This window comes from Trichoderma evansii (assembly GCF_050947405.1).
Source record: "Trichoderma evansii strain SZMC 28006 chromosome Unknown GGI43scaffold_14, whole genome shotgun sequence".
In the NCBI taxonomy this organism is placed as follows: Eukaryota; Fungi; Ascomycota; class Sordariomycetes; order Hypocreales; family Hypocreaceae; genus Trichoderma; species Trichoderma evansii.
In genome coordinates this window covers 216,495-242,008 of record NW_028145192.1, presented here as the reverse complement: position 1 = coordinate 242,008, position 25,514 = coordinate 216,495, and the positions used below count along the sequence as shown (strand labels likewise).

Genomic DNA, 25,514 nt, shown 5'->3' with positions numbered 1-25,514 from the left:
GGTTGTGCAGGTTGCGTGGACTTTGTGTGTTGTGCCTTGCTTTTTTGGGACCTGCTGCTGCGTCCTCGTATCCCAATTCACTCGCCCCGACGCCTTGCTGACGTTTTGGTGTCTCTGGCTTTCCTTTTCAAGCACAGGCTCCGTCGTCTTTTTCTTTGTCTTTCTCTTCTGTCTCTTCTTCCTCCATCCTCTCCTCTAAACAACACTCCTCCCCTCCAGTCGCTTATATCCCTATATTGGTCTAATCCTCTGTGGACTTGGACCTCTTCCTCTCGCTTGACCTGTGATAGCAATAGTAATATCACCAAGTCGTGCTTTGGCAAGAGACACACTCGCTTCTCTGCTCGGCTTGATCTCGTTCGCTTTTTTGGGACCGACGACACTATCCTGACATCGCCACCGCAGCCCCGGATTTACACCCTATCATCCGGATCTCCCGTTATATATATATAAAGAGAGAGAAATAATAATAATTTACTCAGCCGAAGACACGCAAAATGCCCTCTTCGTCCACACTCCTCACTCTGGCCACGGCCGTTTCGGCGGTCAACGCTGCTTACCAGGGCTTCAACTATGGCTCGTCCTTTACCACCGGACAGGCCAAGGCCCAGTCTGACTTCGAGGCCGAATTCAAGACGGCTGCTGGCCTCGATGGCACCAATGGCGCTTTCACCAGTGCCCGTCTCTACACCATGATCCAGGCCGGCACCACTAACACGGCAATCTCTGCCATTCCCGCTGCTATCAACACCAAGACAAGCCTGCTGTTTGGTCTCTGGGCTTCTGCTGGTGACGCTCAATTTGCCAACGAGATTGCTGCTCTGAAGAGCGCCATTAGCCAGTACTGCGGTCATGGACTCGACGGCCTGGTTGCTGGTATCTCTGTTGGTAGTGAGGATCTGTACCGAATCACCCCCACCGGTATTGCTTCCAATGCTGGCACCGGAGCCCAGCCCGGAACTCTGGTCAACTACATCAACGAGGTCCGTGATACCATCAAGGGCTCTTGCTTGGCCAATGTTCCCATCGGTCACGTTGACACCTGGAACGCCTGGATCTTGGATTCCAACAAGCCTGTGATTGACGCTGTCGACTGGCTCGGCATGGACACCTACCCCTACTACGAGAACACCAACTCCAACAGCATCAGCAATGCCAAGGCTCTGTATGAGTCTGCTCTCGAGAAGATCCAAAACGCCGGCCCCGGTAAGGAAGTTTGGGTCACCGAGACCGGCTGGCCTGTCAACGGCAAGAGCTCTGGTGATGCCGTTGCCTCTGTGAGTAACGCTCAGACGTACTGGCAACAGGTTGGCTGCCCCAACTTTGGCAAGACCAATGTGTGGTGGTACACTCTTCAGGATGCCGAGCCTGGCCAGCCCAACCCCAGCTTTGGCCTCATCGGCAGCACCTTGACCGAGACGCCCCTGTTCGACCTCTCTTGCGCCAATGTCGACACCAACCCTACGAACCCGACCTCTTCCTCTGCTCCCAGCAAGCCTGCTAGTTCCTCTGCTGCTGCTGCTGCTTCTTCTTCTACGGGTTCCTCTTCCTCTTCTTCCGGCTCTGGTTCTGGCTCTGGAAGCTCTGGCTCTAGCTCTAGCTCTAGCTCTGGCTCTGACTCTACTAGCACCTCAGAACCTCAGTCCACTGGCTCAGAGTCTCAGACCACCACCGCCTCAGAGCCTCAGACTACTGGTTCCTCTGGCTCTCAGACTACTGGCTCGGAGCCTCAATCTACTGGTTCTTCAGGCTCTCAAACTACTGGTTCTGAGTCGCAGACTACTGGCGGCGCTGGTGGTGCCGGTGGCGCTCCCCCTGCCTCTTCTACCTTTACCTCTGTTCCTTTCCCCACGGCTAACACCACTTCTGCCTCGGGTGGCTCTCCTACCGGCTCTGGATCCAGCAGCAGCCCCTCTGCTTCGACTACCGCTCCTGGAAGCAGTGGTAACAAGCTGAGCTCTTTCGGAGCTGCCGCTGCTGCTGTTGCTCTGGCTGCTATTGCTCTGTAAAAGCCCAACAATGGCCTCCCTACAGACTCTCTTTACGAAACAGGGAGCAAGACTACCATGAGAATGGATACGGGAAGACACATGTATTGTGGTTGAGATTGACACTTTAATGAATTGTATGGCTTTTATGCATACCTACCTAATGTACCAAGGTAAAAATTGGTTGTTTGGTTCGCTTCCCTGACGTCTGGCTTGTGAATGATTTCCTGCAGACTGATTAATGAAGGGTTATGACGCACTTTGGGTTAAAGGGGGTTTTATGGATTAGAATGATCACGCTCATTTAAAAATAGAATACACTGTCAAGATTTTAAAAAATATATAAGAATATTGCATTTATGTGGACTCTATCGTGAATATCTGATATATAAGTACTATCATGAAGATTATATAATCTTCTTAACTTCTACTTTTTATAGTAAAAGCAGCCCTATTGAATGCTTGGTATGGGATCATGCGTGTAAGCCAGATCAAAGTGAGACCAAGGTACGTCGGCAATAGATAAGCCCGCCATCGGTTAGAGATAAGCCACATGGCTTCCCCAATTCCCCAATGAGGCAATCGTCCCATCTCCAGCAAGCTGCAGCGCGAGAATGTGGCACGTTTTAACTCACATTCCACAAGAGCCCTGCTTTTACCCCTCACAATCTCATTCCTTGGCCTTTTTAAGAGGCTCTGGATGGATTTAGGCCATGGCTGAGCTGATGTGATGCATGAATCTACATTTTCTTTTAAAGATGACTCGTGACTGTACCACCGCAGATGTATGATCCAACTTCCATCTCTTGTTTTCCCAGTTATCCCAGCGAGAACCTCTCCGGTTGAGATGAGTTACTTGGGACAAAGAGCTGGATTCAAATCTGCAGCTATGCCATGCAGGAACTAGACCTTCCAAGCTCCAGCTCTGGAGCGCAGTCGAGCTACCGCGGTCGTGTTAGGAGCGGCTGCCTTACATGTCGGTCCAGAAAAGTCAAATGCGATGAGTTACGGCCCGTCTGCAGGAACTGTACGAGGCTGAAACGAAGCTGTGTGTATAAACCGAGGAAAGCTCGACAGTATCCGTATCAATATCCGCCATCTCAGGCCCTGGGACAGGCCACGTCGGATGGACCTGCAGGTAACGTTGGATCAAGAGGGTCTGAAGAGGTGGAATTAGCCTCGCAGCAGTATCCCAGCCCGTCATCTGAAGAGCAAGATGAAATTCTTGCGAGTGGGATCTCCATTGAAGGCGGTATCAACTCCAACATTGCCGGGGATACAGCAAAGAATCCATTTCTATCTCCGGATAGCTCCATCAGGGACATCACCGTTCGCTTAGAGAAGGCCCTGCGACGCCAAGATGGCACGTCTCGCACGGCAGACGACGCCGAGTTTGAACCGGCTACGCCTTCGACATTGATATCGCGAGATATAGAACTGACAACGACGATTGACGTTTTGGCTACCCGCGAAGTGTCTCTGCCACTCTCGTTTGCATTCTTCATTGATCAAGTGGAATGCCCTGCGATAACGCCTTTTGACGGTGTAAACTGGCGTCGGATGAAGGCTGAAGTTGCCGAGATCGGGACGAGTAATGAAGCTGTGGCAGAGGCGATTGTGGCCCTTTCTACACTTTACAAGGGGCAGATGTATAGCCTGCCACTGTCCAAGGCCATGTGCCTTTATAAATCTGCCAGGTCGGCATATAAAAAGCTGCTGGATGATGTAGTTCAAGACTTTGACGTTGTCTTAGTGACAGCGTTTCTTTTGAGTCTATTTGAAAGCATACAGTACTACGAAACAGATCCTCTCCTCAGAGAGCCGGGCGAGAAGTTTGTTCAAAGACTCGATGCTTGGACACAGAGCCAGTCGCTTCATTCTTCACTTGCCATACGAATCATTGTTTGGCTGAGACTGCTTCACACAACAGCGATACGAGGAGGAGGCATGGGCCTCATCTCAGATCGTATCTGCAATCTTTTCTCTGGCTGTAGTGAAACAGCAATGCCTAATCTGGCTGTGCCATCGAACCAGCTCCCGGAAGACATATCAACTCATGTGTACGAGATGATCGCCAGTCCCATATTCGACTTTTACTTTCGTCTCCAGATGATATCTGGCGAAATCGCGAAACTGACGCACTACCACCGTTCACGCACCACTGGAGTCGATCAAAAAGACGTGACCCAGCAAATCACCCACATCACTTCACGGCTGCATGATCTCTGGGAGACTCGCTCTGCTGCCCAGCGCCAAACTCCAGAAGACCTGCGCGCCCACTTGGAGAGCAAAGTCGCTGATCCCATCATTGCCCTAGTAGGAATGTGCCACGCAGCATATCACGGCGAGTTTATCGAGATCGGGCGTGTTCTAGGAGACCCCGTATCTGAATTTACAGAGTCAAGGCAGGCAATGCGTCGAATACGCGAGATTGTCGACGGGGGTTGGAATGCTCATAAAGAAGAAAAGGGCATATTGAAGTTGAAACCGGGCTATCTTCGCCCGTTGTTCCTCTACGCCATTGAGTGTATGGATCGAGACGAGAATCAGTGGGCCGTGGAGAGGCTAGAGAGGATCAAGAATCCCATCTGTCGGAGTGACTTTTTTGCTGCGTTTGGGAGAGAGTTGTCAGAAGCGCAGCTGCGGAAGGAGAGAAGAGTTACTACTAAATTCTTTTGCATCTGGCATTTTGGAGTGCCGCCTCCTTTTCTGTAAGAAATTATTCATGGTATGAGTGTATGTATTGCTATACTTGATATAAAGTGAGTTTAAACCAACTCAACATCCTATTCAGTCTTGCTCTCTCCGAGATAGAAAAGCCTTGCAAAGGCATACATGTTTTCATACGTGCAGAATTCTACTGCCCCGAGCTCAAACTCCAGCTGCACTTCTGGTAGATGCTTCTCAAACAGGGCATTGAGCATCTTTCTGTTCTTTCCTTCAATGTATCTCATCAGATACGCCATGGTGATGTGGAGGCCATACGTGTCGTGGTTCGGTCGTCTGAGCCCCAGCGTATCAGCAAGTCTATCTCGCAGCAGTCGTATACGCTTTTCCTCGTCTGCAGAGGCTCCGTCAACTTCCAACCCAATACCGACTTTGGCCTTATCAAACCCCCGAATTTTCATCTTATACGGAGGTGCCAGGCCTTCCTTTTCCAGTTCTGGGCCTAGACGTCTTAGCTTCTGGGAAAACTCCTCGGTAACCTCTTCCAGTGACCGCTCCTCGAATCCGGGAGGTCTCTTTCCAGGGGTAATTTTGTCACCGTGAATGCCATCTAGGACAGTCATGTGCCATGAGTCTTTGGGTAAGAGGTGGATGAGCTTGGATATGACGGGGTGAGAGCTCAGCGATGCGTAGATGGCGTTTAAGCCGGGCTGGAGAGGGGAGTCTGCGGGTAAATGGCAGATCATGGTGATGCCAGGGAAGCGTTGAAGGACTCCATCGGATGAGAATTTGGAAGGGATGCCACGGGGATAGGGTGGGCGCTCTTTAGTAACAGTTGTTTTGGTAGCCATTGCTGTCTTGGATGGTAATACTACTAAGTGTTATTTTGACTGGCAGAATTGGAAGAAAGGAAATGTTTCGTATCAACTCCAGAGTTCTTTCAAGAGTACTTATAATCTGTGGTCTTGTAAGAGGCACGTGGGCTGGATCGCGAGAACGTCGCTAAGAGATAGAGTCGTCGCTTGTAGATAAGGCGTGCATGGGATTGCATTGCTGTAAAGTGCTGTGTGACAATCTTAAAACAGCTAATCATGCAACGCCACAATACTGGTAATAAACCAATGGCATGATATTAATATATAGATACTGACTCTTGTAGACCAAGATTGGACATTGTGATTCTTATAAGTTGCTGTAGCGTCCTCAGCTTCCAGTTGTGGAGCTGACTACATATTGCATATCCTCTGCCATCTGGCATCTGCTCTCATAGTTGATGCGTGTGGAAATTGAAAGAATTCCATATATTTAAATACGACTTAATTGATCGCCTATAATTTTTCTTCATTATTTCTTCGTACCCAGATGTCGTTTATTAGGCGCCATGGCCTGTAGTGCTATAATTAGTAAACAAACACACTGCCCCATCCAGCCTAGCCCGCTGATTTAAGCTCCTGTACGTGCCAGGGTCTTTTAATCTTATCCAACTCCAATTGGGGCATTCGTGTCTTTCTTTCACCCCATCACACGACAGCGATAGCAGCTCTATCGTCTGTTTCATTTCGCAAAAAAGAGCCCCATTGAAAAACGAGGAGCCTGTTTTCCTCGAATCTCTCACGCAATGGCTCGACGAAGCGCTCTCAGGACCGCTATTGCGTCATGCGTCTTTGTGCTGGCGGCCTGTGCGGCGGCGTCGCAGATCAAGACCCCAGCTGCTATCGAGAGTCTTAGCTTGGAGGAGCTTGATGGCCGACTTCAGGTACTGTAGCGAGACAATCATTTTTTATTCTGCTTGTATGGCAAAGCACACAGGTTTTACTAACTGGAAAATCTACACACATTAGATATGTCCCGTTGTCCAGGAGCTCAACTCCGCCAAGCTGGCTCACTTTGAGGCTGCGCCCTCATCCTTCACGGAGAAGCTCTTCGCTGTGCTCTTCCCCGGCTCGCCCGCCGTGAATGCGCTGCTCGCCACGCTGTACATCTCCGGCCCGCCCAATTTCCTCCTCGCCCTTGTCCCGACCAACATCGATCCCTCCTCGCTGTCCGTCATGGTGGCGTTTGCAGTCGGAGGTCTGCTCGGAGATACACTCTTCCACCTGCTGCCCGAGATCTTTGTCGGAGAAGACGAGCCGGACAGGGCCAAGTTTGTGCTTGTCGAGCCGAACCGCAACTTGATTCTCGGTCTGGGCATCCTCGTTGGCTTCATGACGTTTGTGGCAATGGATAAGGGCTTGCGAATCGCGACGGGTGGCGAGGGTCACGATCATTCACACGGACACTCGCATGGTGACGAGAAACATGAAAGGACGGCAGATGTTGGCCTCTCTACCGGAGCAAACACCGTCAAGGGCGAGGCCAAGTCAAGGAAGAAGGGCGGCAACAAGGAGACTCAGATTGACGAGCAGTCAAAGCTGAAGGAGATCAACCCCAGCGTTAAACTCGGCGGCTACCTCAACTTGATGTAAGTCTCTAGTACACTCTCTGCCTCCAATGATATTTCTGGATATTAACCACTCGCTCTTCAGCGCTGACTTCACCCACAACATCACCGACGGCCTCGCCATGTCCGCCAGCTTCTACGCCTCGCCAACCATTGGCGCCACCACCACCGTCGCCGTCTTCTTCCACGAGATCCCCCACGAGGTCGGCGACTTTGCGCTGCTGATCCAGTCCGGCTTTTCCAAGCGCGCCGCCATGGCATCCCAGTTCGTCACCGCCATCGGCGCCCTTATGGGCACGCTCATTGGTATTGCTGTTCAGGAATTCGGCTCCGGAGGTGCTGACGGCGAGGCAATGGCACGAAACGGAGGTCTCTGGGGAACAAGCCTGGTAAAGTTCTACTTCATCCCCATCTGTTTCTTCTTGACTAATAAGTTTTGTGCTAGACGTGGGGTGATATGCTACTGCCTTTCACCGCGGGCACATTCTTATACGTCGGCACTGTTGCCGTCATCCCAGAGCTGCTGGAGACTGGTCCCAACAAGGGCGAGGAGCTGCGAAAGACGCTTACCCAGTTCGCAGCCGTTGCAGCTGGCGCGGGCATCATGTTGTACATTTCATGGCATGAGTAAAAAATGAAGTAAAGAAAGAGAGGCGAAATCTATAGAGAATAGATTTAGATACCTGGATGACTCTGCATATGGAAGCTCGATGAGACCCACATGCAAAATGTATTATCTACATGTATGATAGATTGAGACGTCGTGAGCATCAAAGATATTGTTTTAGTTTCTGTCATCTACCGATTTGCTCAAGAGGAAGCAAAGGTCACAAGTAATACTAGTTCTCAGAAACGAGGCTTCATGTTGGGAGACTTGACATCTGCGCATCATATCCATTCATCAAAATGTATAATAAATAAAAAACTACTCATAACCAATGTTTACTATCTTTCCACCCGCTATTTCATTATACCATCCAAAAAAAAAAGACCAAAAAGGGTAAATCCGCCACCACCCCGTCTATACATATTCGATTCACGATGCTTATTTCCATGATCGAAGAGAGGAGAAGAAGAATAAGGAAAAAGAAAAAACAAAACATCGGTATCTTATAGAGAAATAGGAAAAAAAGGAAAGCATCCGTCCCAAAACCCTTATCCACCCCCGCGTGTCATGCACGATCCATCGCTATCAAACTTCCCCACTCAACTTTTTTCTAGATTTCTTTCTCTGGTGGTATCATTTGGTATCACTTCATCTCTTTCCCTCGTTTACCCATGTAACACTTTTGAAAAAAGAAATCCCTTAATCCTGGAAAAACTTGATGATTTGCTGCAAGTCCCTCAAACCGACGCCGTGCTTAGGATAACAAATGTAGACCTCTTCACCCAAAGCGCCAAACTTGGATCGGAAACCCGCCTTGCGTCGGAGACCCAGGCTCTCGACGATGGAGCGATAAGTGGTGGCAAGGAACTTAGCCCGAATGCCGTGGAGATGCTCACCGGGTGTCAGCTTCTCTGACACGCCAACACCAAACGTCACCTGGCCGGTGACACACGAAAGAGCGTGCTCGATGAGAATCTCGATGGCGCCGTTGATGGCGCCGGGGAAGTCAAGCGCCCACTTGACCTGCCAGCCGTGTCGGGGAGCCAGCTTGGCCAACACCACCATGGCGTGGACCTTGCCCTCCTTCTCGGCAGCAAAGTAGCGGCGGTGCTCCATGTCAACCCAGGGACGCACCTCGGTCATGTGAACCTGCTTGCCCTTGCGGTTGGCCTTCCAGGCCTCGATTTGCGGGTTTGCGCGGCTGATGAAGTCGTCATCAGCCTTGACTTCGTGGATCTTGACGCCTTCACGCTCGACTCTGCGGGCCTTGGGTCCGCCAGCAGGGCTTTGGTGCCTGGCTGTGTCGACACGCTGCTCCTCTGTGCAGGAGAGGGTTCGCCAGCCCAAATCGTGGGCCAGGATCCTCTGCACGTCGTACGAAACAAGCATCCACATTGGGACCATATGGAGCTCCGTCAGCACATATTTGATAAACGACATGATGACGTCGGTATACTGCGACTTATCGCAGAGAGGATCACCAGTGACCATGGCAAACTTGTCCTGTTTGACAAATCCGACGGCAGCACCAGACTTGTGTCTCCAGATTTCAAACCGGTCGTCGAGCCAAGAGGTATTGGAAGCATCGCCGTAGTTGGCAATGAGCTTCTCGACGGGAGGAGTGTGGAGTGCGGCGTACTGCTTGGTGGTGTCGGCCTCGGGATGGGGCAAGGCAGGCTTGCGGTCAGGAAGAGACTTGGGATCACGGTAGAAGAGCGAGGCGTTTCGGACGTCTCCGAGCTCAAGCATCCAGGTCACAATACGCTCGAGACCCAGACCAGCTCCAGCATGGGGCGGCGCACCAAGGTCGAAACCGGCCAAGTACTCTTCCATGCCGTCTTCCGCAATGCCAGCAGAAGACATGTTGGCGCGCAGCTCGGCGGCATCGTGGATACGCTGACCACCAGAGCAAATCTCCTGGCCACGGATAAAGATGTCGAAAGATCGGGTCCACTTGGGGTCCTCGGGGTCCTTGTGGGTATAGAACGGACGGGCATTCGTAGGGAAGCGGTCAAGAACGTAATAATCAGTGTTGTACTTCTCCCTGACAAGCTCACCCAGACGAATCTCATCGGAAGTGGACAAATCTTCCTCGGGAGCTTCACGACCATCATCTCTCAGCATCTGAAGGCCGTCTCTGAAATCGAGAATGAGTGTCTCATCCAGATACTTGAACTCAGTGCTAGGCCATCGTTGCTTGAGAATCTCAACCTCGGGCATGGCATAGACGGCCTTGAAGACATTCTTGAGAAACTCGTCAAGCACATCGATAACCTCATGGTAGTCATGCTCGATGGCCATCTCGATATCCAGACCGGTGTACTCGGTAAGGTGGCGATGAGTGTTTGAGTTCTCTGCACGGAAGACAGGACCAATCTCGTAGACACGACCAAAGTCGGCGGCGACGGACATTTGCTTGGCGAGCTGCGGGCTCTGGGCCAGGAAGGCTTTGCGGCCGAAATAGTTGACCTTGAAAACGGAGGCACCGCTTTCAGTGGCCGCAGGCTGGAGCTTGGGAGTATTGATCTCTACGAAACCAAAGCCCTCGAGGGTTTCGCGGAATTGGTGAGAGACCTGGGATCGAATGCGGAACAGAGCCTGGTTGGCCGGGTGCCGCAAATCAAGAATACGCGACGACATGCGGCTGCGCAAAGCCTCAGGGGGTCTGTAAACGCTGAACGGGGCGCTCTGAGCCGGGTTCACGAGCCACAAGCCATGGATATCAACCTCGGCGTGGGATACGGTAGCAGAGCGCACAGGCTCCGGGGGCGCCTTGAGAACGCCGTTGATTTGGAGCAGAGACTCGGCAGGCAACTTCTGCACCCATTGGACCATGTCCATGTTCTCTCTAGACAGGACACCCTGGATGGAGAAGGTCTGGTCACGCAGGAGAAGGAAGTCGAGAGCCTTGGAGAGCTGGCGCTGGGTATGAATACGACCACGGAAGTTGACTTCAGTGCCAATAGGCAGTGTGTCCAACTCGGCGATGGTGTTGAGCTCGTATGGGTGCGTTGGCCAGTCAGAGCCGCTGCTGCGCACGCTGTCAAAGGACGTGGTTGAGTTATCCATGCTGGATCGCGGAGAGCTTGGTGCCGACCTGCGGCCGCCCTCGTTCATTGTCGCCAGAATCTTGCGAGTCGCCTCACTGTGGACTGCCGGGGCAGTAGGCGAGCTGGGGATGGACAGCGCCGACAACGTGGGCGTCGCAGGCGTAGGAGTCTCATTCATCATGTACTGATGGTAGCTGCTGCGGTTGCTGTTGGTGCCGGCAGCGTTGTAGCTCTTGGGAAGTTGATCGCGAGGCACGGAACGGTCAGGACTGGCCCGCCTGCTACTTCTCGTGCTATTGGATCGAAGAGGGAGGCCAAAGGCCGAGAGGATGGGGGAGTTTCTCCCGCTCTCTGTAGACGGCATGGTGACGCTATGGATATGCGCAGAATCGATGTATGAGTTGTAGGTATGGGGCTCGAATCCGGCTTGCCTCGAGCAGGGATCTGATCAGAGGATTGACAAGAGAGCAAGAGACTGAGTAGCTGCTCAGCGAAGCGCAGACACTGCGGTACAAGTAGCTCTGGCTGTTGGCGTTATATCCGCGGAATTCTTGCGCTGAATCTTGCGCGGAACCTTGCACGGAATCTGGGCTGATTGGCTGACAGCGGTAAAAGTCGCACAACGAGCAAGTGAGTGAGACGAGCGAGCGACGTGTGGCAACGGTTTATCCCACTCTGCCGGAGGTCGCGGGGTTGCTTGGCGGGGTTACGAAATGGACGGCGCTTGTTAAAATGGCAGAAGTGCCTGAAGGCCTGTCCTGCAGCCCGCTGTAATTGGTCCGGCGCTGTGATTCCCTTGCAGGCACGATGATGTTATCGAAACCTCTGCCCTGACAGGTTTTGCGTTGTCAGCTTTTGTGTTGTATTTTCGCCTCCGCGTGCTTTGTTGCTTTCAGCGTCAATGACGTGGAACCGAATCACCACAACTGTCGAGACTGGGAGCTGCGGTTTCTCAGTGGGCGGTTATTGGCTGGTTATTGACCCGTGGGGGGCTATTTTTGGCAGTCTGGCAAGATGGAGGGGGAATTGGTATGTAGGAGGTGCTTTATACGTATATTCGAGAGGAGGTTGTGGCAAAGCAGGGCGCGGAACTTTCCTCTTGTATGAGTGAGGTTGTCTCTTTAGGGCCACCGGCGGCGAGTCAATGACAGGATGATGGAGAGAAAAGGAAGAGAAGAGAGAAGCCACAACAGTAGTTCTTGGCGAGGCTTGCCCTGGTCTTATATAACTCCAGAGGGCGTTTCAAAGCAACAGCCAATGTTTAGTCTACTAGGTTATCACTGGCTGATGGGTGCGAGACAAGTAGGCGTAATAATTTGGTAACAAGCCTATGCAGATGGGCGAGAATAACCCGTTGCTGGAGTGGATGCCGCCGAGGATGATGGGGGCAGCTGAACGGGGGGGTGTATCAGCAGCAAGAGGCCGAATTGAGAACGATATCAAATCAACGCCATACTATGGCCAGGCCAGCATAGATAGACTCACAACAGGCGCGAATTACTCGTCGGATGGCCGAACCGAGCAGGAGGGGCTCGTCCTCTGACCTCTCCTCGGCAAGCTCGTGGGCCCCTGGCCAGCAGGCTTCGGCTGCCGTGAAAACTGCCACCACTTTACCGTCATCCATCGTCCTGCTGCCATCAGCCCAAAAACCCCACCCGCCGTCGACTTTAGACTCCGCCCGAGCCCGAGCAGCCTATCCGCCTAGCACGTTTGGGTGCGGGACGGAATCAGTGCGAAGATTCTTTCTGTGTCATTGGGTGCGCGCAGCTGAGGGGTGCGCGCCCTGCAACCAGTTTACTAAGTGGTGGCCTGGTTCGACGTCAAATCTCAGCCTACGTTAGCAAGCAAGGCCTGCACTAAGCGCCGTGCTGACTGAGCCCGAGCACATGCAGCAGCGGCAGCAACAATGGCAGGGTTTTCCCTAATTCTGCGTTTTCCCATGCCTGAATTTTCTGTAACCCCTCTAGTCCCTCTAGTCTCTTCACGCCTTCGGCCGGCACTGCATGTCTAGTGTCACGCGAGATACACGGATTGATGATTAGTGGACAGGCGGATTGGCGCTAGGCTGCAGTCTGGACGCCCAGCTACTCGGGCTGCCGCTTTCAGCGCTGTTTTCTTTTTTTCTTTTTCGTTTTCTCCAGCTCCATCAATGCATGTATGCTTATGTGCTCTTTTACCTAAGCGGCGGGCTGCTTGCAGGGCCCGTTTCCCGTTTCCCGCTGCCCAATGATGAATAATATGCATATACGGCTATACGATTTATAAGTGCAGCCCTGCATGAAGTGACTCTTTTCAGGCGGATGTCCATGATGTAATTGTGCCATTTACGGAGCTCTTCCCCTGCAAATCGCCAGCTCCTTAAAACCGTTGAACAAGGCAAGTACCGGGATCTGGTTGCCCATGTTGTTAGCAGGAACCAGCAATTGGGAGCAAAAATTTGCAGTTTTTTTGCTCCGGGCATACAGTAGAGCAATGAAGCGCATGCGCCCACGACCATATAGTACCTAGACTGCGACATTAAATTACGAGCCAGCCAATACGCCTATGAAGGACGGCCAAAGTATCTGCCAGCAATGTCGCGCGCTGTCCTATTGGGGTAAGGCAGCAGCATATTCCAGATCCTACTCGAAGTTTATCCTATCTTTTATCCTATCGAATGCCGCTAATGCCGCTGCCTCTGTGTACTTTTGCGCTGATCCAGGCCGAGACCGGCTATCGGGGATATACCTACCAATCAATGATAGATGTTCTCGCAGGTACTTTTTGTTGTTCTTCTGCTGTGCGGGTAATCAATCATATGCAAAGTCGCGGTTTTTGACATGACGTCAGACATTTAAAACCGTCTGTGGACTTGAATTTGACAAGTCGAACAAGCTCGGTAATTTGAGCTATTGTGCCTAGGTACTCCATAAAGATGGGGCAGAAGCATTATGTGCATTGAATAGAAAAAGAAAAAGAAGCAAAAAAAAAAAAAGAGGAACCGCGCGCCAAGCAAGCGATGCCTGGCCCGGCATCGTCCGATCAGCTCCTCGGGAAGGAATCAAGTCGATATTCTCGATACGAGGGAGAGTCGCTGGGCCCCGCCTATGGAGCCAGAGCAGTCAAAGTCGATAGTACGTCATAGCAGGTCTGTGCTCCGATTTCGACTTCCACGATTTTCCATGCGGCCGGGGCCCTGCAAAACGAAACGGTTGCCGCACTAATACTACCGTAGCACTGGGTTTGTATCATTAGTAAGGTACCGCTTTGGGAAAGGTACCCTGGTGCTATCAAAAGGAACTGGTGATGGCTGCCCGGGTCTGGTTTCTGGAATTCTGCGAATCGTAAATTCAAACAAAAATCGCGTACCTCGACTTGTACCTTGATAGATCGACCCAACGCCCTTCAGCCATTCCCTCCGGTCCAGATTCTCTCAGCCCCAGCAAATAGTCTCTCTTAAAGAAGCTTTGCGCCGACCCAGCCTGCTGGTCTCCGGGGCTCAGCTAGCGCCCTATCGAACCCGCTCCCGGTTGTCCATACAGGTGCGTCTCCACGAGGTGATGCTACCCCAGTTATTCGGTTGCATCAACGATTTGTCTTTGTCCAGTTCACGCCCTTTAGCGTTGTATTACGCTTATATTGTGTGAGATACACGTAAAGAACCATCAACGTCTTAGCAGAGAGCCATTCGTGAAATAGACTGTTAAACGTGCTTTGCGACTAATACCACTACCAAATAAGCCCTAGGCCGGAGCCATACGAGTCGGGCAAAAAAGATACTCCGTAAGCGGCCTCAAGTCCATCTACAATTCCCCCTGGGCGACGACACGTTATCCAAACTGTAGATCACCACGCAAACAAAGCACGCGACACGGTACAGTACAGTACTATCAAACGCCTCAGCGCCAAGATCTCAGGTATCGGCGCGTATCTCGCCTCTTTTTGTCCAGCATCACATATTTGTGCCGTACCTTATCCGTACCTCGCGCCACCCACCCTCCTTGCCTCCTCATACCATCAAACTTTTTCTCCTTTTCTTCTCCCTCTTCCACCATCCACGCCCCTCTTCCATCCGTCCACCCCGCTGTTTCCTCCCCCAGAGTCAGACTGCAGCCAATCCCCGCTGGCCCTGCCTTTCCGTAGAAGCCAGGCTACGCTGTAGCAGAACCAAATCACTGTTCAACAGACTCAAGGCGGATGACCAGAGCGCCTCTCCCATGGAAGTCATCCCGGAAACCATCAGGAAACCGACAGTGCCGGAGCCAGACGACTATGTCAACCCCTTAGAGGCAAGTTCCCGCTGGACCTTGAATGCGCGTGCTCAGGCCATCCGCTATGCATCCAGCCTCGGCTTCAGCATCGCCAACCGCACAGAACCTGCGGCTCCTACGCCGTCCACCGAGTTCTGGGCTGATTCTACGCTCGCCGAATGCAAGGGTCCCAAGAAGATCAGGGTCGAGGTGTGGACGCCGCCTCGTCTGTCCATCGGTCCTCGAGCGGCTGTCATCGCTCTCCATGGAGGGGGATGGATTCTCGGCCAGGGAACCGATAATGCACGCTGGGCATGCGCTGTCATGACCTCGCTGGATGCCGTCGTCTTCACCGTCAACTATCGCCTGGCTCCCAATCACCCATTTCCAACCCCCATCGAGGACTGTGTCGATGCCATCTTGCAGATAGCCAAGCGCGCTGGCCAGTTTGGCATCGACCCCAATCGCATAATCCTCTCTGGCTTTTCCGCAGGCGCCACTACGGCCCTCTCAAGCTGGCTCATCATGAACGACCCGTCACACTGGAACTACACGCTGAACTTTCCGGTCCCTCGCATCACTGGCCTCGTGCTCTTCTACCCTGGCCTGGATTGGACCATCAATAGGGCAGACAAGCGGATGAGTTGCTCCCGTCCCGACCTCACCCTGTCCAAGGGTTTGACGGACCTCATCGATGCCTCATACGTCTATCCCCCAATCCCTCGCCACAAACGCGCAGATCTTCGGCTCTCCCCGGGCTTGATGTCGGATGACATTATGAAAAAGCTACCGCCCGTCCATCTCTGCTTGTGCGAGTATGACATGCTTCTTGCTGAGGGCACCCGCTTCGCAAAGAGACTGCAAAGCCTGAAAAAGACTGTCACTATGCGTATTGTTGCCGGTGAGAAGCATGCATGGGACTGCCCTCCGCCAATGATACAAAAGGAGAGTGTGGAGGTTGAATATGCCGAGGCGACTCAGGCCATTGCCAACTGGCTCGGTCAGGCGCACGACACTGACAGGGAATCGATGCGGTCAATGAAGACAAAGCGTTTGCGGATACCCCGGCCTAGTTTCTTGAATAGGTCAAAATCAGCTGGCCCGTTTTGACCATGTCTTTTTTTCCTAGATTCATTTTTTTACCCTTGATTGGCGGCTCATAGCGTTTCTCTTATCCTTTTCTGTTTCCCTCCTCCGTTGTTTATTTTTTTTCTTTTCCTTTTTTGACATCGTCTCGATGATACCTCAGAACTGCGTTGCGCTGGGTAGACAAGAGTAGACAAAGACAGACAGACAGACACGTGCGTACAGAAAGATGACTACAGCCAGACGAGAGACTACTTAGCGAACTGATTATTGCTGGCGTTTGGAGGAGGGAACATGCATAGAAGCGGCGAATAGGCGAATGGGGTGCTTATCTGGCATAAACAAGACCTGTCTGAAAAGATGTAAATGAACTTTTTATTTGATTTAATAGCACACGATTGAAGATTTACTGTTGAATAGTTATATATATCAAAGACTATAATCTTGGCATCTTATTACTTACCGTGGCGCTAAACTAACTTCCCGCCTATACTCGAAATCCAGGAGTTTAGCTTTGAAGGATTATCAGCCATGGCTGTCTTACGTCCTTCAAATTCAACCACACCATCATCGATTGATTTCTTTCATTCACACCCCTCCTCTAGCACGAGAGTCCTCTAGCACGAGAGTCCTCTAGCACGAGGGTATTTATGCAAGTTCTATCATTCATGACACTTCACATGTCATGGCGTTTTTTTAACCTGCAACCAATAGTACCATACATCGATCTCATGTTTGAACCTTTAAAAACTTGACATCTCGGATAACCGGAATGGAAGTGGGAATTTCATGCGAGTCGCACACGTGGGGGAGCCCTATAAGGCAAGATTAACTCTCGATGAGAGCATGTGCCGGGTCCGGTGCCGGGTCTAAATGGGTGAAACGGAGAGTTATGAATCGTTTACTTGCTTGTGATTCTGTCAGGGATATATATTACAGGGTGTGTTGAAAACGAAGCTAGCTATACCGTGAATGAGATGATATGCAGTTCGGAAGGTTCGGGTAGACTATTGGAGGATCATGGGGGGTGGGTGAGACCACGAGGTGGCTTTTTGGGGAAATGAACCAAAAAGGCGTGAATGAATCAAGATAAAAATAAATGGTTAATAACTAATTAAATGGTCCTAAAATGATGTTAGCATAATAGTCGGGTCAGGCTGAGAGGATTGAGGATGATGATATGCGGGTTAATTAGAGTGCTGACCGAAGCCGTGGCGTGGTTGAGCTGCCGAGGTGAAATGGCTTGTGAGTGCCGGGAGGATGGAGGGGGGTATCCGGAATTTTGTTTGTGGTTTACACCCCCGGATGCCATATGAGGCAGTTGAGCTTATTTGATTATTTTCTTTTTTTCCTTGTTTTCACGTGAATGCTTGAGAGCTCGAGAGTTGATACCTTGTATGGTAAGGGCGAGTTGTTGGAACGACGATTCGTAGTATCGTATTGCTACCCTAGATGGCGAGAAATGTATCGCTGATTTTGATGTTTTCTGCTACGTTCAAGGTCCAGTAGCTTTCTAATCGAACATACACACAAAAGTTTTAAGAATCGACAGCTCAAAAAGTACTCCTAGGGTAGTTCGAAGGCTTCAAGAGGTTTTGTAGTTACAAATTACAGAAAGGGGTTTCAGAGGACTCAAAGCACCTTACGACTTGGATTTAGATAAACCCGCTATATGAAAGTCGTTAGCAGTTTTTGAAATCCTTAATAGGAAGAAGTAGAAAGATAATACCTGACAAACTTGCTTGGTTGAGTTTTCTATTGCTGTTCATGTAATGCATCATGATATTTGTGCTCTCCACCGTGTCCTTACGTCTCCTTCACTGACGGAGGAGATTTGCTTCACCAGTCATGATGAAAGCCCTATTCCTTTAATCTAAAATCTGTAATGCTTTTAAAGTGTCTAATTCAGATGATCTGCATGCGACACTCCAGGGTAACAACGCGAAATAAGCGTTCACGCCTGTGCTTGAACACCAATGTTCAAGTGCATGGAGGATTTCTGCTACAATTACAACGATTCTCTCACAACATTGTAGTTTCAATCTCAAAAAGATCAACGAATGTAGAAATACTCAGCGTATGATTCTTGCTGCCTCCCGCGACTGAGTACTAATTCCAATGCTCCTCGGTTATAGTTGCAGCGTTTAATGCGTTTGTGTGCAAGAATCTTTTTATAGATGAGACAGCAGCCGATTACCCGCGTCTTCTACGGTAAAACGAGCCTATTGTTGAGCTCTCCTTGCATGCTAGCGGGCTGCATACCCAGAGTGTTTTTTCCTAACGTACTTCGTAGTATTACCATGGAAGACTACGACTACTGGTAGGCATATGTAATATAGCGACTTAGCAACTGCTGGGCGAACATGACAGACACTTTAATAAGCCCCAACATACCGAACAGATATACCGTGTCGTCGGAACTACCTTAAAATCTTTGGTGATGGGAGTCATGTATATACTACTGGAAATTCAGACGTTTTCACGTGTTTATTAGCTGCAATCACTCTCTTCTCGGCGAGTACATCATCAAAAATGGATATAGAGCATTTCATATATCTTCAAGACGCTAATATGTTTAACCCAGCTAATAATAGGATTATTCGCCTTATTTCGTTTCTTCGTTAATTACCAATATGTACTAGATTGTGCTAATAACTTAACCAACTTTCAATCAATTTACCACTTGGCCTCCTTGCTCTCCACGAAACCCTTCAGAATACCGACAATCTTGTTGAGAGCGGCCAGGTAGACCCTCAGCTCGTCGGTAACCTGAGCCTGGTCAGCTCCAAGCTTGGCGTAGAAATCTTTACGGTAGGGGCAGGCGCTCATGGCAGCACTGAAGATAGGCTTGATCAAGAAGCTGTGGTGTGGCTTCAGGGTTGAGCCGTATGCGTTTCGGAAGGAATCAGCAAGCTCCTCGGATTCTGTGGCCACGTTGGCGCTGAGGGCGAGGCAGGTAAACTCGAGACCACTATTTTGGAGGATCCATTGTTAGTCCCAACGTTTTTAAGCTTTTATGTGTGGATGGGCTGCAGAAGGCTCAATTATACGTACCGGACCAGCCACAGAAGGCCCTCAGTGGCAGTGTGCTTCTTGGTCTTGAGCTCGTTGCGGCAGAGGTCCTGAACATTCTCAGATTCGGCGGGGGCGGCGAGCTGGCGCTCACGGAGCTTCTATACATAGGGTAAGATGTGTTAGCTATCAATTATCCTGGAGGCCTCTCTAATTGATGGTATGGACGCTTCAATAAGCTATAGGCGTACCTTGACGTTGCCAAGCAGATCATTCTTGACGGGAGAGAAGGCAACAGAGCCCAGGACGTCTGCATAGCCGGGTTAGACACTTTGCTCTCTTCAAGGCATTGATCCTTATGACTGCGGCTTACCAAACATGGTGGTCAGGGACTCGGCAGCATCGAGGAACTGGGTGGTAGCAACGGCATTGCCATTCTCGGCATCAATGGGCACGTCCACAAAGGACTGCTTGAAGGTCTTGACGATGGTGGCGCCGACGGGGATATCGAGAGCAGACATTTTGGAGAGATTTTCTTGTATGTGCTAGAGAAGCAAAAAGAAGAAGACAAAGACAGAAATGGAGAATTGAATTGAATTGGGAGCTGTAAGGGAGAAGAAGAAAAAGAGGCAGATGAACACGCTATCAGGTCTTTGGGTCTCGGCGGTGAATGCTCGACATCTGGCCTGGAGCTGGTGGGGCAGTGAGGCACAGGTGGGGTTGTTGGAGAGCCAGCCACGAGACTTGAAAGAATAGGGGTCGACGGGGAGGGTTACGAATCTGCAGCGAACTCAATGGGGCTGGATCGATGATACGAGCACTGTGTCGTATTTATTTAGTATTTATTTGATTACAGCAAGTATATCAGTAGCAGCGGTGATATTGCTCTGAGCTTGTGTTTATTTTTGGAGAATGTTTGTAAAGCCCAACACAAGTATACACAGCCCCTAGCCTAACAAGGTCCCAGCAGCACTTATACTGACTGTCGGTACCTTGGATCCAGCTAAAGATGGATCCGTTTCGAGACTGTGGCCGCGATCCGTATTTCCTGGATCAAGCCCACTCAGCTGCATATAAGCACTCCGCATTTATTCCGTACAGAGAAGCGTGACATAGCCCGTACAACCAAGACTTTGACAGATGGCAATTGAGCTCTTGGAAGAGAGCGCAGTGTATCCCGCTTACATAATGCTGGGCAGCGTAACCAAGGTTCAGTATTACGCGTCAGTAGGTACATACTCCTTGCTGTACAGTACTTTGTTGGTCTGTATACCAAGAGTCAGTCGGTGCGCTGATCAGGTGTCAATTCCAAGCTGTTTCTCCAACTCGGCCGCCGTTGTAACTATATTGCCTTTCTTTACCATTGATCATCCTCCAATGCACAGAATTGATGATTGATTGACAGCCCAATCTTTGCCCAACTTGGCGATTCATCATTGTTACTCCCACGTGTCTTTTAAACATGGCTTCAAGCTCGGATCGCTCAGATGAGCGGCGCCAACCGCAAGAACTGGCGCCAAGACAAGCACAAGTTCTCAAGCTGCAAAGCATACCAAGTGCAATAGGCGGATTTTTCTCGAATAAGTTCATATAATTCCACTGCACACCATACGTCACTGTGTCCACCTAAAATCACAGCATTCCTCTCTAAATATTGCTTCTATTCATGTTTCTTTTTTCTTTAGGCAACAAAACACCCCGGCTCTCAATTATCGTGACGTCATCATCCCACCCTCTCAAACAAACAAGGCTGGGCCCTCCACTTTGGAGCCAAACCTGCCAGACATCGATCCATGTCACGCCAAGACACGAAAAAGAAATAAGAAAACTTGGATTAATTGGCCCGAGACAAAAGTAGAGCCGCTGCTAGACAGATTAGCTTTGCATATATCGTTTTACCTCAAATAAGTTTGCGGATCTGAGTTCCCCAAACCTCCCAATCCCTGCTGTTATTCGCGGTCAGCCCTGTGGCGCCGCCGGCATCTGCCTCTTACAATGCCCTCCCTTTGCAAAAGGGTAGAATTAGTTCAGCTAGCTCTAGCTCTCTTCGGGTCGATCCTTCCGTCATGGTCTCATGCCGTGGAAGTCTGCTGAGCTTGAGCCCCCGCTTCCTTGATAGCCTCGATCTTGGCATCGATTGCAGCATGTTATATATATGATTGCTTTATCTGGCACCTCCTCTACCCTCTAGCGTCTATTCTTTATCTCAACTTTCGTCACATTTCACTTTTCAGATACCCAGACTCGTTCCCCCCAGCTGCTTGTTTAACTCGCGATAGTAGCCTCCCATCCACTACCCTATGACGGAACTCATTTCATTCTACCAGTAGTGTTATAACAATGGCCGCCTCCAAGTCTACACTACATGGCTTTGTGGACCACATAAAAGATAAACTCCATGATACGAAGCTGTACGAAGCTAAGGAGGCCGTATCACATAAAAAGCATCAGATTGGTAAATTTGGAAACATATTCAACAAAAATCATCGCCACGATGAAGAGCACGAGGTCCGCTGCGACGAGAAGAGAACCAAAATCTGCGAGTCTCACCGATTCCATTCGTTTTTCCCTGAACGAGATGGAAATCTCGTCAAGTGGTATGTGGATGGGCGAGACTACTTCTGGGCCGTGTCTGTCGCCTTGGAGCAGGCCAAGGAATCCATTTACATCGAAGACTGGTGGCTCTCACCCGAGCTGTTCATGAGACGACCGCCTCACCAAAAGCAAGAGTACAGACTAGATCAGATTTTGAAGCGAAAAGCGGATGAAGGAGTCAAAATCTTCGTCGTCGTTTACAAGGAGGTCGAGGCCGCTCTGACTTGTAATTCGGCACACACCAAACACGCCCTACAAGCTCTTTGTCCAGAGGGCACTCCAGGATTCAACAACATAAGGATTATGCGGCATCCAGATCACAATGTTCTAGAAAATGCGGCAGACATGACAATGTACTGGGCCCACCACGAGAAATTTATTGTTATTGACTACTCTATGGCTTTCATTGGCGGTCTAGATCTCTGCTTTGGCCGGTGGGACACTCGGTCTCACCCGCTTTCAGATGTTCACCCAGATGAGGTGACTGAAGAAATTTGGCCAGGCCAAGACTTTAACAATAATCGAATCATGGACTTCAAAAAGGTCCAGGACTGGCAGAACAACGAAGTCAGCAAGGCAGATTATGGCCGTATGCCTTGGCATGACGTCTCTATGGCTGTGATCGGGCCTTGTGTCCTTGACATAGCCGAGCATTTCGTTCTACGATGGAATTTTGTCAAACGAGACAAGTATAAGCGTGACGCGAGATTCGACTGGATTATTCTCGAGGGTCGTGAAGGCGAAGATGAAGACTTAGTTGGCGTGCAGCGGCCAAAGTATCCGATGGGAGACTACATTAAGCATCCTTTGACCCCCCTGAGCACCAAGAACCTACCCAATCGGGGCACTGTCCATGCTCAGGTGGTGAGATCCAGTGCCGACTGGTCAAGCGGAATTTTAACGGATCATTCCATTCAAAACGCATATTCAGAAATCATTGCCACCGCGGAACACTATGTCTATATTGAGAACCAATTCTTCATCACTGCCACTGGCGAGCACCAATCCCCAATCCACAACACGATTGGGAGGGCCATTGTTGATGCCGTAGTCCGAGCTGGAAAGGAGGGTCGAAAATTCAGAGTCATCATTGTCATTCCTGCCATCCCAGGATTTGCGGGTGATCTTCGAGATAACGCCGCATCTGGCACAAGAGCCATTATGGATTACCAGTACAAGTCAATATGTCGAGGGGAGCACTCCATCTTTGAACAAATCAAGGCTCAAGGAGTGGATCCTACTCAACACATCTTCTTCTTCAACCTGAGATCGTACGACCGTTTGAATAAGACTCCTGCAATCACCGAAGCGGAGGAGAAGACGGGCATTAAATACCAGCAGGTCCAGCGAGTCCTCGCCGAAGACATTATGAGTGAAGGAATTCACGGGACATCAGATCCCATTGACAACGAAAGGGATAACCACATGGGCCAAGAACACGAGAAAGAAAAGGCTCATAATGAAGCCTTACAAGCAAAGGAGGCATTTGAGAATGCCAAGCCAAAGGAAGAAGTCAAAACGGCAACTACTGTTGCGCATCATGCCATGGCTGGCCAACCTCCCTTGGAAGACGAGGTTTGGCCTGAGACAGATCCATCAACTGAGATTAAGAACTGGGTTCAGGAGGAGCTTTACGTACATGCCAAGATACTCATTGCCGACGACCGAGTAGTGATTTGTGGCTCGAGCAACCTGAACGATCGTAGCCAGCAAGGAAACCACGACAGCGAGTTGAGTATCGTCATGGAAGACACGAATATCATTCGATCCACCATGGACGGAAGGCCGTTTGAAGCAGGATATCATGCAACGACTCTGCGGCGGATGCTCTGGCGAGAGCACCTCGGTCTTCTTCCTCCGCAAGAATTTGATGCCGATAACGACATCAATGCAATGCCACCGACTGTCGAGCCCAAGAATAACGTCTACGATGATGATGACAGTTGGAAGTTTGTAGAAGATCCACTTGGTGACGAGCTGTGGGATATGTGGACAAGTCGAGCAGACCGAAACACGGAACTCTTCCGCCAATTATTCCACGCCGATCCAGATAATAACAGTAAGTCAATATTACAATGAGGATGTAGATGTTTCACAAGCTGATGCAAAAATAGTCAAAACGTTTGACGATTACAATCGTTTCCTTCCGCCTACTGGCGTCAAGCCCGGTCACATTTTCGACCAGTTCATGCCGCCTGAGGAGGCGAAGAAGAAGCTGGCAGAGATCAAGGGCCACCTGGTGTGGATGCCGATGGATTTTTTGAAGGATGCGGAGATGGCTGAGCGGGGTCTTCAGGTCAATGCTTGGACAGAGAGTGTGTATACTTGAATGGGCTGATTGTACATGTAGATTTCTCTGGCTTGTTGTGGGAAAAGTTGAACAAAGATACCTAGTATGTTGTAATGAGTATCAATGAGCGTCATGAAATAGTTATCAACGAATCGTTTCTTTGGCCCTCGCGCCTATACTTTATATACGTATCTTCTTCCGAACTCCAACAGCCTTGGTCAATGCTTATGATTTCGTGCATCTATGAGAAACTCCGTTGCAGAAGCGAGGTCGCATATCGGGTCGCATATTGGGTCGCATCAAGCGCGCCGCTACCAGGGGGGCTACCAGGATGGCTAGCTGTGAACCACTCCTTTAGCGAAGAGAACCAGACTTCGGCACAGTTGCTTTTTGAGTCTTCTCATCGGTGTTAAATACCTAGGAAGAGACGGTACAAGGTTCAAAAAACCGGCACGTACAGTAGCGGGTTGCGCTGGTGGTCTAGAAGCGCCGTGCTGGGTAGTCTCTGTGACCAATAGCAGCGGCGAAGTGGTCACATTTGGGGACATCACTTGCATAAGCCTGCGAGGTGAAGAACGTTTAAGCCTATGATGGAGGTTGAAGAGAGTTGCTAGTAGTTCTCTTAAAGGTAGGTGGTTTGCCCCCCTTTTCTTTTACTGCTGCTACTATTGATTTTGATCTCTAGCGAAAGAAAAAGAGAAGAATAAAAGACAACGTGATAAGGGAAAGAGTGGAGTTGAAGCGTATGAGGTTGAGAGGTCGCTGATGCTAGTCAGTGAAGTTTTCTAAATACAAGCTTAACGTATATAAGACATTGTCAAGACAAGGAAGATGGAAAGAATAAAGAAAGGAAATCTAAACAAACCTATTTCGTGCTGCCGCTGAAGTAGTCACCGCCTTTACATTCTAATCTCATGAGTCACTCTATTATACAGACCCTGGCTCGGTTTTCGTTTTCGCTCCTCTTCATTGGTGCCCAAGCAGCAAACAGGCTCAGCACTCAAAACAGATCGGCGGCAACGCGCGGCAAATGCTTCTACTTCAAGGTTATCTCTATATGTAAAACTCAACATAAACGTCTATTTCTAAATATATGCTTCTTTGTTTCAACCCTTTTCCGCCCATGCCCGGCACTTCACGCACACACCAGCCCGCCATGATGTGTCCAGCAAGCACCGATCATGCAAGAAATCCAGTTTGGTTCTTTTCTTCATGCTGGTTCAGGGGTCTACAAGTTGACATCCCCGCTAATTAGACCAGCCCGCCACTTTTTTGCAGCGGCCCTAGCGACTGTTAGAGCCCCCCTGGAGTGGGCAGTGGCGCAGATTACAGCACCATCGTGCCTAACAGGCGCCGGACCCCGCTGCCGCCAGCACTTGTCGCCCAACCCCCATCAGCGGCTATTCTGGAGAGATGGCATCACCACCTTTATGGGTCTGGATTCTGCCGCAGCTGTAGTAGTCCCGCCTACATCATTGGCAAATCACCAGCCACCAGCCCAGCTTACCTGGCGCTTCCTACGTCGCTTCTTTGTCTCGAGGGAAACGACT

The 25,514-nt window shown here is 50.2% G+C and overlaps 9 protein-coding genes across 9 annotated transcripts; 6 read left to right on the top strand and 3 right to left on the bottom strand.

Moving 5' to 3' along the window:
- The first annotated feature begins 303 nt into the window (after positions 1-303).
- GGI43DRAFT_408581 (glycoside hydrolase superfamily) lies at positions 304-2,344 on the top strand. The gene has a single exon (XM_083206375.1). It carries the CDS (start codon positions 498-500, stop codon positions 2,007-2,009), a length of 1,512 nt encoding a protein of 503 aa, XP_083059135.1. The 5' UTR covers positions 304-497; the 3' UTR covers positions 2,010-2,344.
- Positions 2,345-2,796: 452 nt separating this feature from the next.
- On the top strand, positions 2,797-4,739 carry GGI43DRAFT_87228 (transcription factor domain-containing protein). The gene has a single exon (XM_083210433.1). The coding sequence runs from the start codon at positions 2,883-2,885 to the stop codon at positions 4,701-4,703; it is 1,821 nt and encodes a 606-aa protein (XP_083059134.1). The 5' UTR covers positions 2,797-2,882; the 3' UTR covers positions 4,704-4,739.
- Positions 4,740-5,857, bottom strand: GGI43DRAFT_87229 (RNA ligase/cyclic nucleotide phosphodiesterase). Its single transcript, XM_083210434.1, has one exon. It carries the CDS (start codon positions 5,504-5,506, stop codon positions 4,775-4,777), a length of 732 nt encoding a protein of 243 aa, XP_083059133.1. The 5' UTR covers positions 5,507-5,857; the 3' UTR covers positions 4,740-4,774.
- Positions 5,858-6,273: 416 nt separating this feature from the next.
- Positions 6,274-7,726, top strand: GGI43DRAFT_385069 (Zn(2+) transporter YKE4; the record flags this gene model as incomplete). The annotated part of the gene is made up of 4 exons (XM_083203603.1): positions 6,274-6,411; positions 6,497-7,116; positions 7,181-7,484; positions 7,541-7,726. The coding sequence occupies 4 exons, from the start codon at positions 6,274-6,276 to the stop codon at positions 7,724-7,726; spliced, it is 1,248 nt and encodes a 415-aa protein (XP_083059132.1).
- A 551-nt stretch (positions 7,727-8,277) lies between these two features.
- On the bottom strand, positions 8,278-11,385 carry GGI43DRAFT_87203 (uncharacterized protein). The gene has a single exon (XM_083210432.1). It carries the CDS (start codon positions 11,114-11,116, stop codon positions 8,402-8,404), a length of 2,715 nt encoding a protein of 904 aa, XP_083059131.1. The 5' UTR covers positions 11,117-11,385; the 3' UTR covers positions 8,278-8,401.
- Positions 11,386-14,948: 3,563 nt separating this feature from the next.
- On the top strand, positions 14,949-16,091 carry GGI43DRAFT_385067 (Alpha/Beta hydrolase protein; the record flags this gene model as incomplete). Its single annotated transcript, XM_083203602.1, has 1 exon — positions 14,949-16,091. The coding sequence occupies one exon, from the start codon at positions 14,949-14,951 to the stop codon at positions 16,089-16,091; it is 1,143 nt and encodes a 380-aa protein (XP_083059130.1).
- Positions 16,092-18,717: 2,626 nt separating this feature from the next.
- GGI43DRAFT_87083 (glycolipid transfer protein domain-containing protein) lies at positions 18,718-19,951 on the bottom strand. The gene is made up of 4 exons (XM_083210430.1): positions 19,453-19,951; positions 19,331-19,389; positions 19,122-19,240; positions 18,718-19,038 (listed from the first exon to the last, which is right to left on the bottom strand). Exons 1-4 carry the CDS (start codon positions 19,598-19,600, stop codon positions 18,744-18,746), a joined length of 621 nt encoding a protein of 206 aa, XP_083059129.1. The 5' UTR covers positions 19,601-19,951; the 3' UTR covers positions 18,718-18,743.
- A 1,371-nt stretch (positions 19,952-21,322) lies between these two features.
- GGI43DRAFT_87097 (uncharacterized protein) lies at positions 21,323-24,441 on the top strand. Its single transcript, XM_083210431.1, has 2 exons — positions 21,323-23,733; positions 23,789-24,441. Exons 1-2 carry the CDS (start codon positions 21,420-21,422, stop codon positions 24,001-24,003), a joined length of 2,529 nt encoding a protein of 842 aa, XP_083059128.1. The 5' UTR covers positions 21,323-21,419; the 3' UTR covers positions 24,004-24,441.
- Positions 24,442-24,821: 380 nt separating this feature from the next.
- GGI43DRAFT_408569 (uncharacterized protein) lies at positions 24,822-25,255 on the top strand. Its single transcript, XM_083206374.1, has one exon. The coding sequence runs from the start codon at positions 24,879-24,881 to the stop codon at positions 25,122-25,124; it is 246 nt and encodes an 81-aa protein (XP_083059127.1). The 5' UTR covers positions 24,822-24,878; the 3' UTR covers positions 25,125-25,255.
- The last annotated feature ends 259 nt before the right edge of the window (positions 25,256-25,514 follow it).

Excerpts from the sequence above, each read along its gene's own strand:
- GGI43DRAFT_408581 (XM_083206375.1), top strand. The coding sequence starts at position 498 with ATGCCCTCTTCGTCCACACTCCTCACTCTGGCCACGGCCGTTTCGGCG.
- GGI43DRAFT_87228 (XM_083210433.1), top strand. The coding sequence starts at position 2,883 with ATGCAGGAACTAGACCTTCCAAGCTCCAGCTCTGGAGCGCAGTCGAGC.
- GGI43DRAFT_87229 (XM_083210434.1), bottom strand. The coding sequence starts at position 5,506 with ATGGCTACCAAAACAACTGTTACTAAAGAGCGCCCACCCTATCCCCGT.
- GGI43DRAFT_87203 (XM_083210432.1), bottom strand. The coding sequence starts at position 11,116 with ATGCCGTCTACAGAGAGCGGGAGAAACTCCCCCATCCTCTCGGCCTTT.
- GGI43DRAFT_87083 (XM_083210430.1), bottom strand. The coding sequence starts at position 19,600 with ATGTCTGCTCTCGATATCCCCGTCGGCGCCACCATCGTCAAGACCTTC. Across the intron at positions 19,241-19,330 it reads ATCTGCTTGGCAACGTCAAG|AAGCTCCGTGAGCGCCAGCT; the intron begins GTACGCCTATAG and ends CCCTATGTATAG. Across the intron at positions 19,039-19,121 it reads GGCCTTCTGTGGCTGGTCCG|TGGTCTCGAGTTTACCTGCC; the intron begins GTACGTATAATT and ends CCTCCAAAATAG.
- GGI43DRAFT_87097 (XM_083210431.1), top strand. The coding sequence starts at position 21,420 with ATGGCCGCCTCCAAGTCTACACTACATGGCTTTGTGGACCACATAAAA. Across the intron at positions 23,734-23,788 it reads CGCCGATCCAGATAATAACA|TCAAAACGTTTGACGATTAC; the intron begins GTAAGTCAATAT and ends ATGCAAAAATAG.
- GGI43DRAFT_408569 (XM_083206374.1), top strand. The coding sequence starts at position 24,879 with ATGAGTCACTCTATTATACAGACCCTGGCTCGGTTTTCGTTTTCGCTC.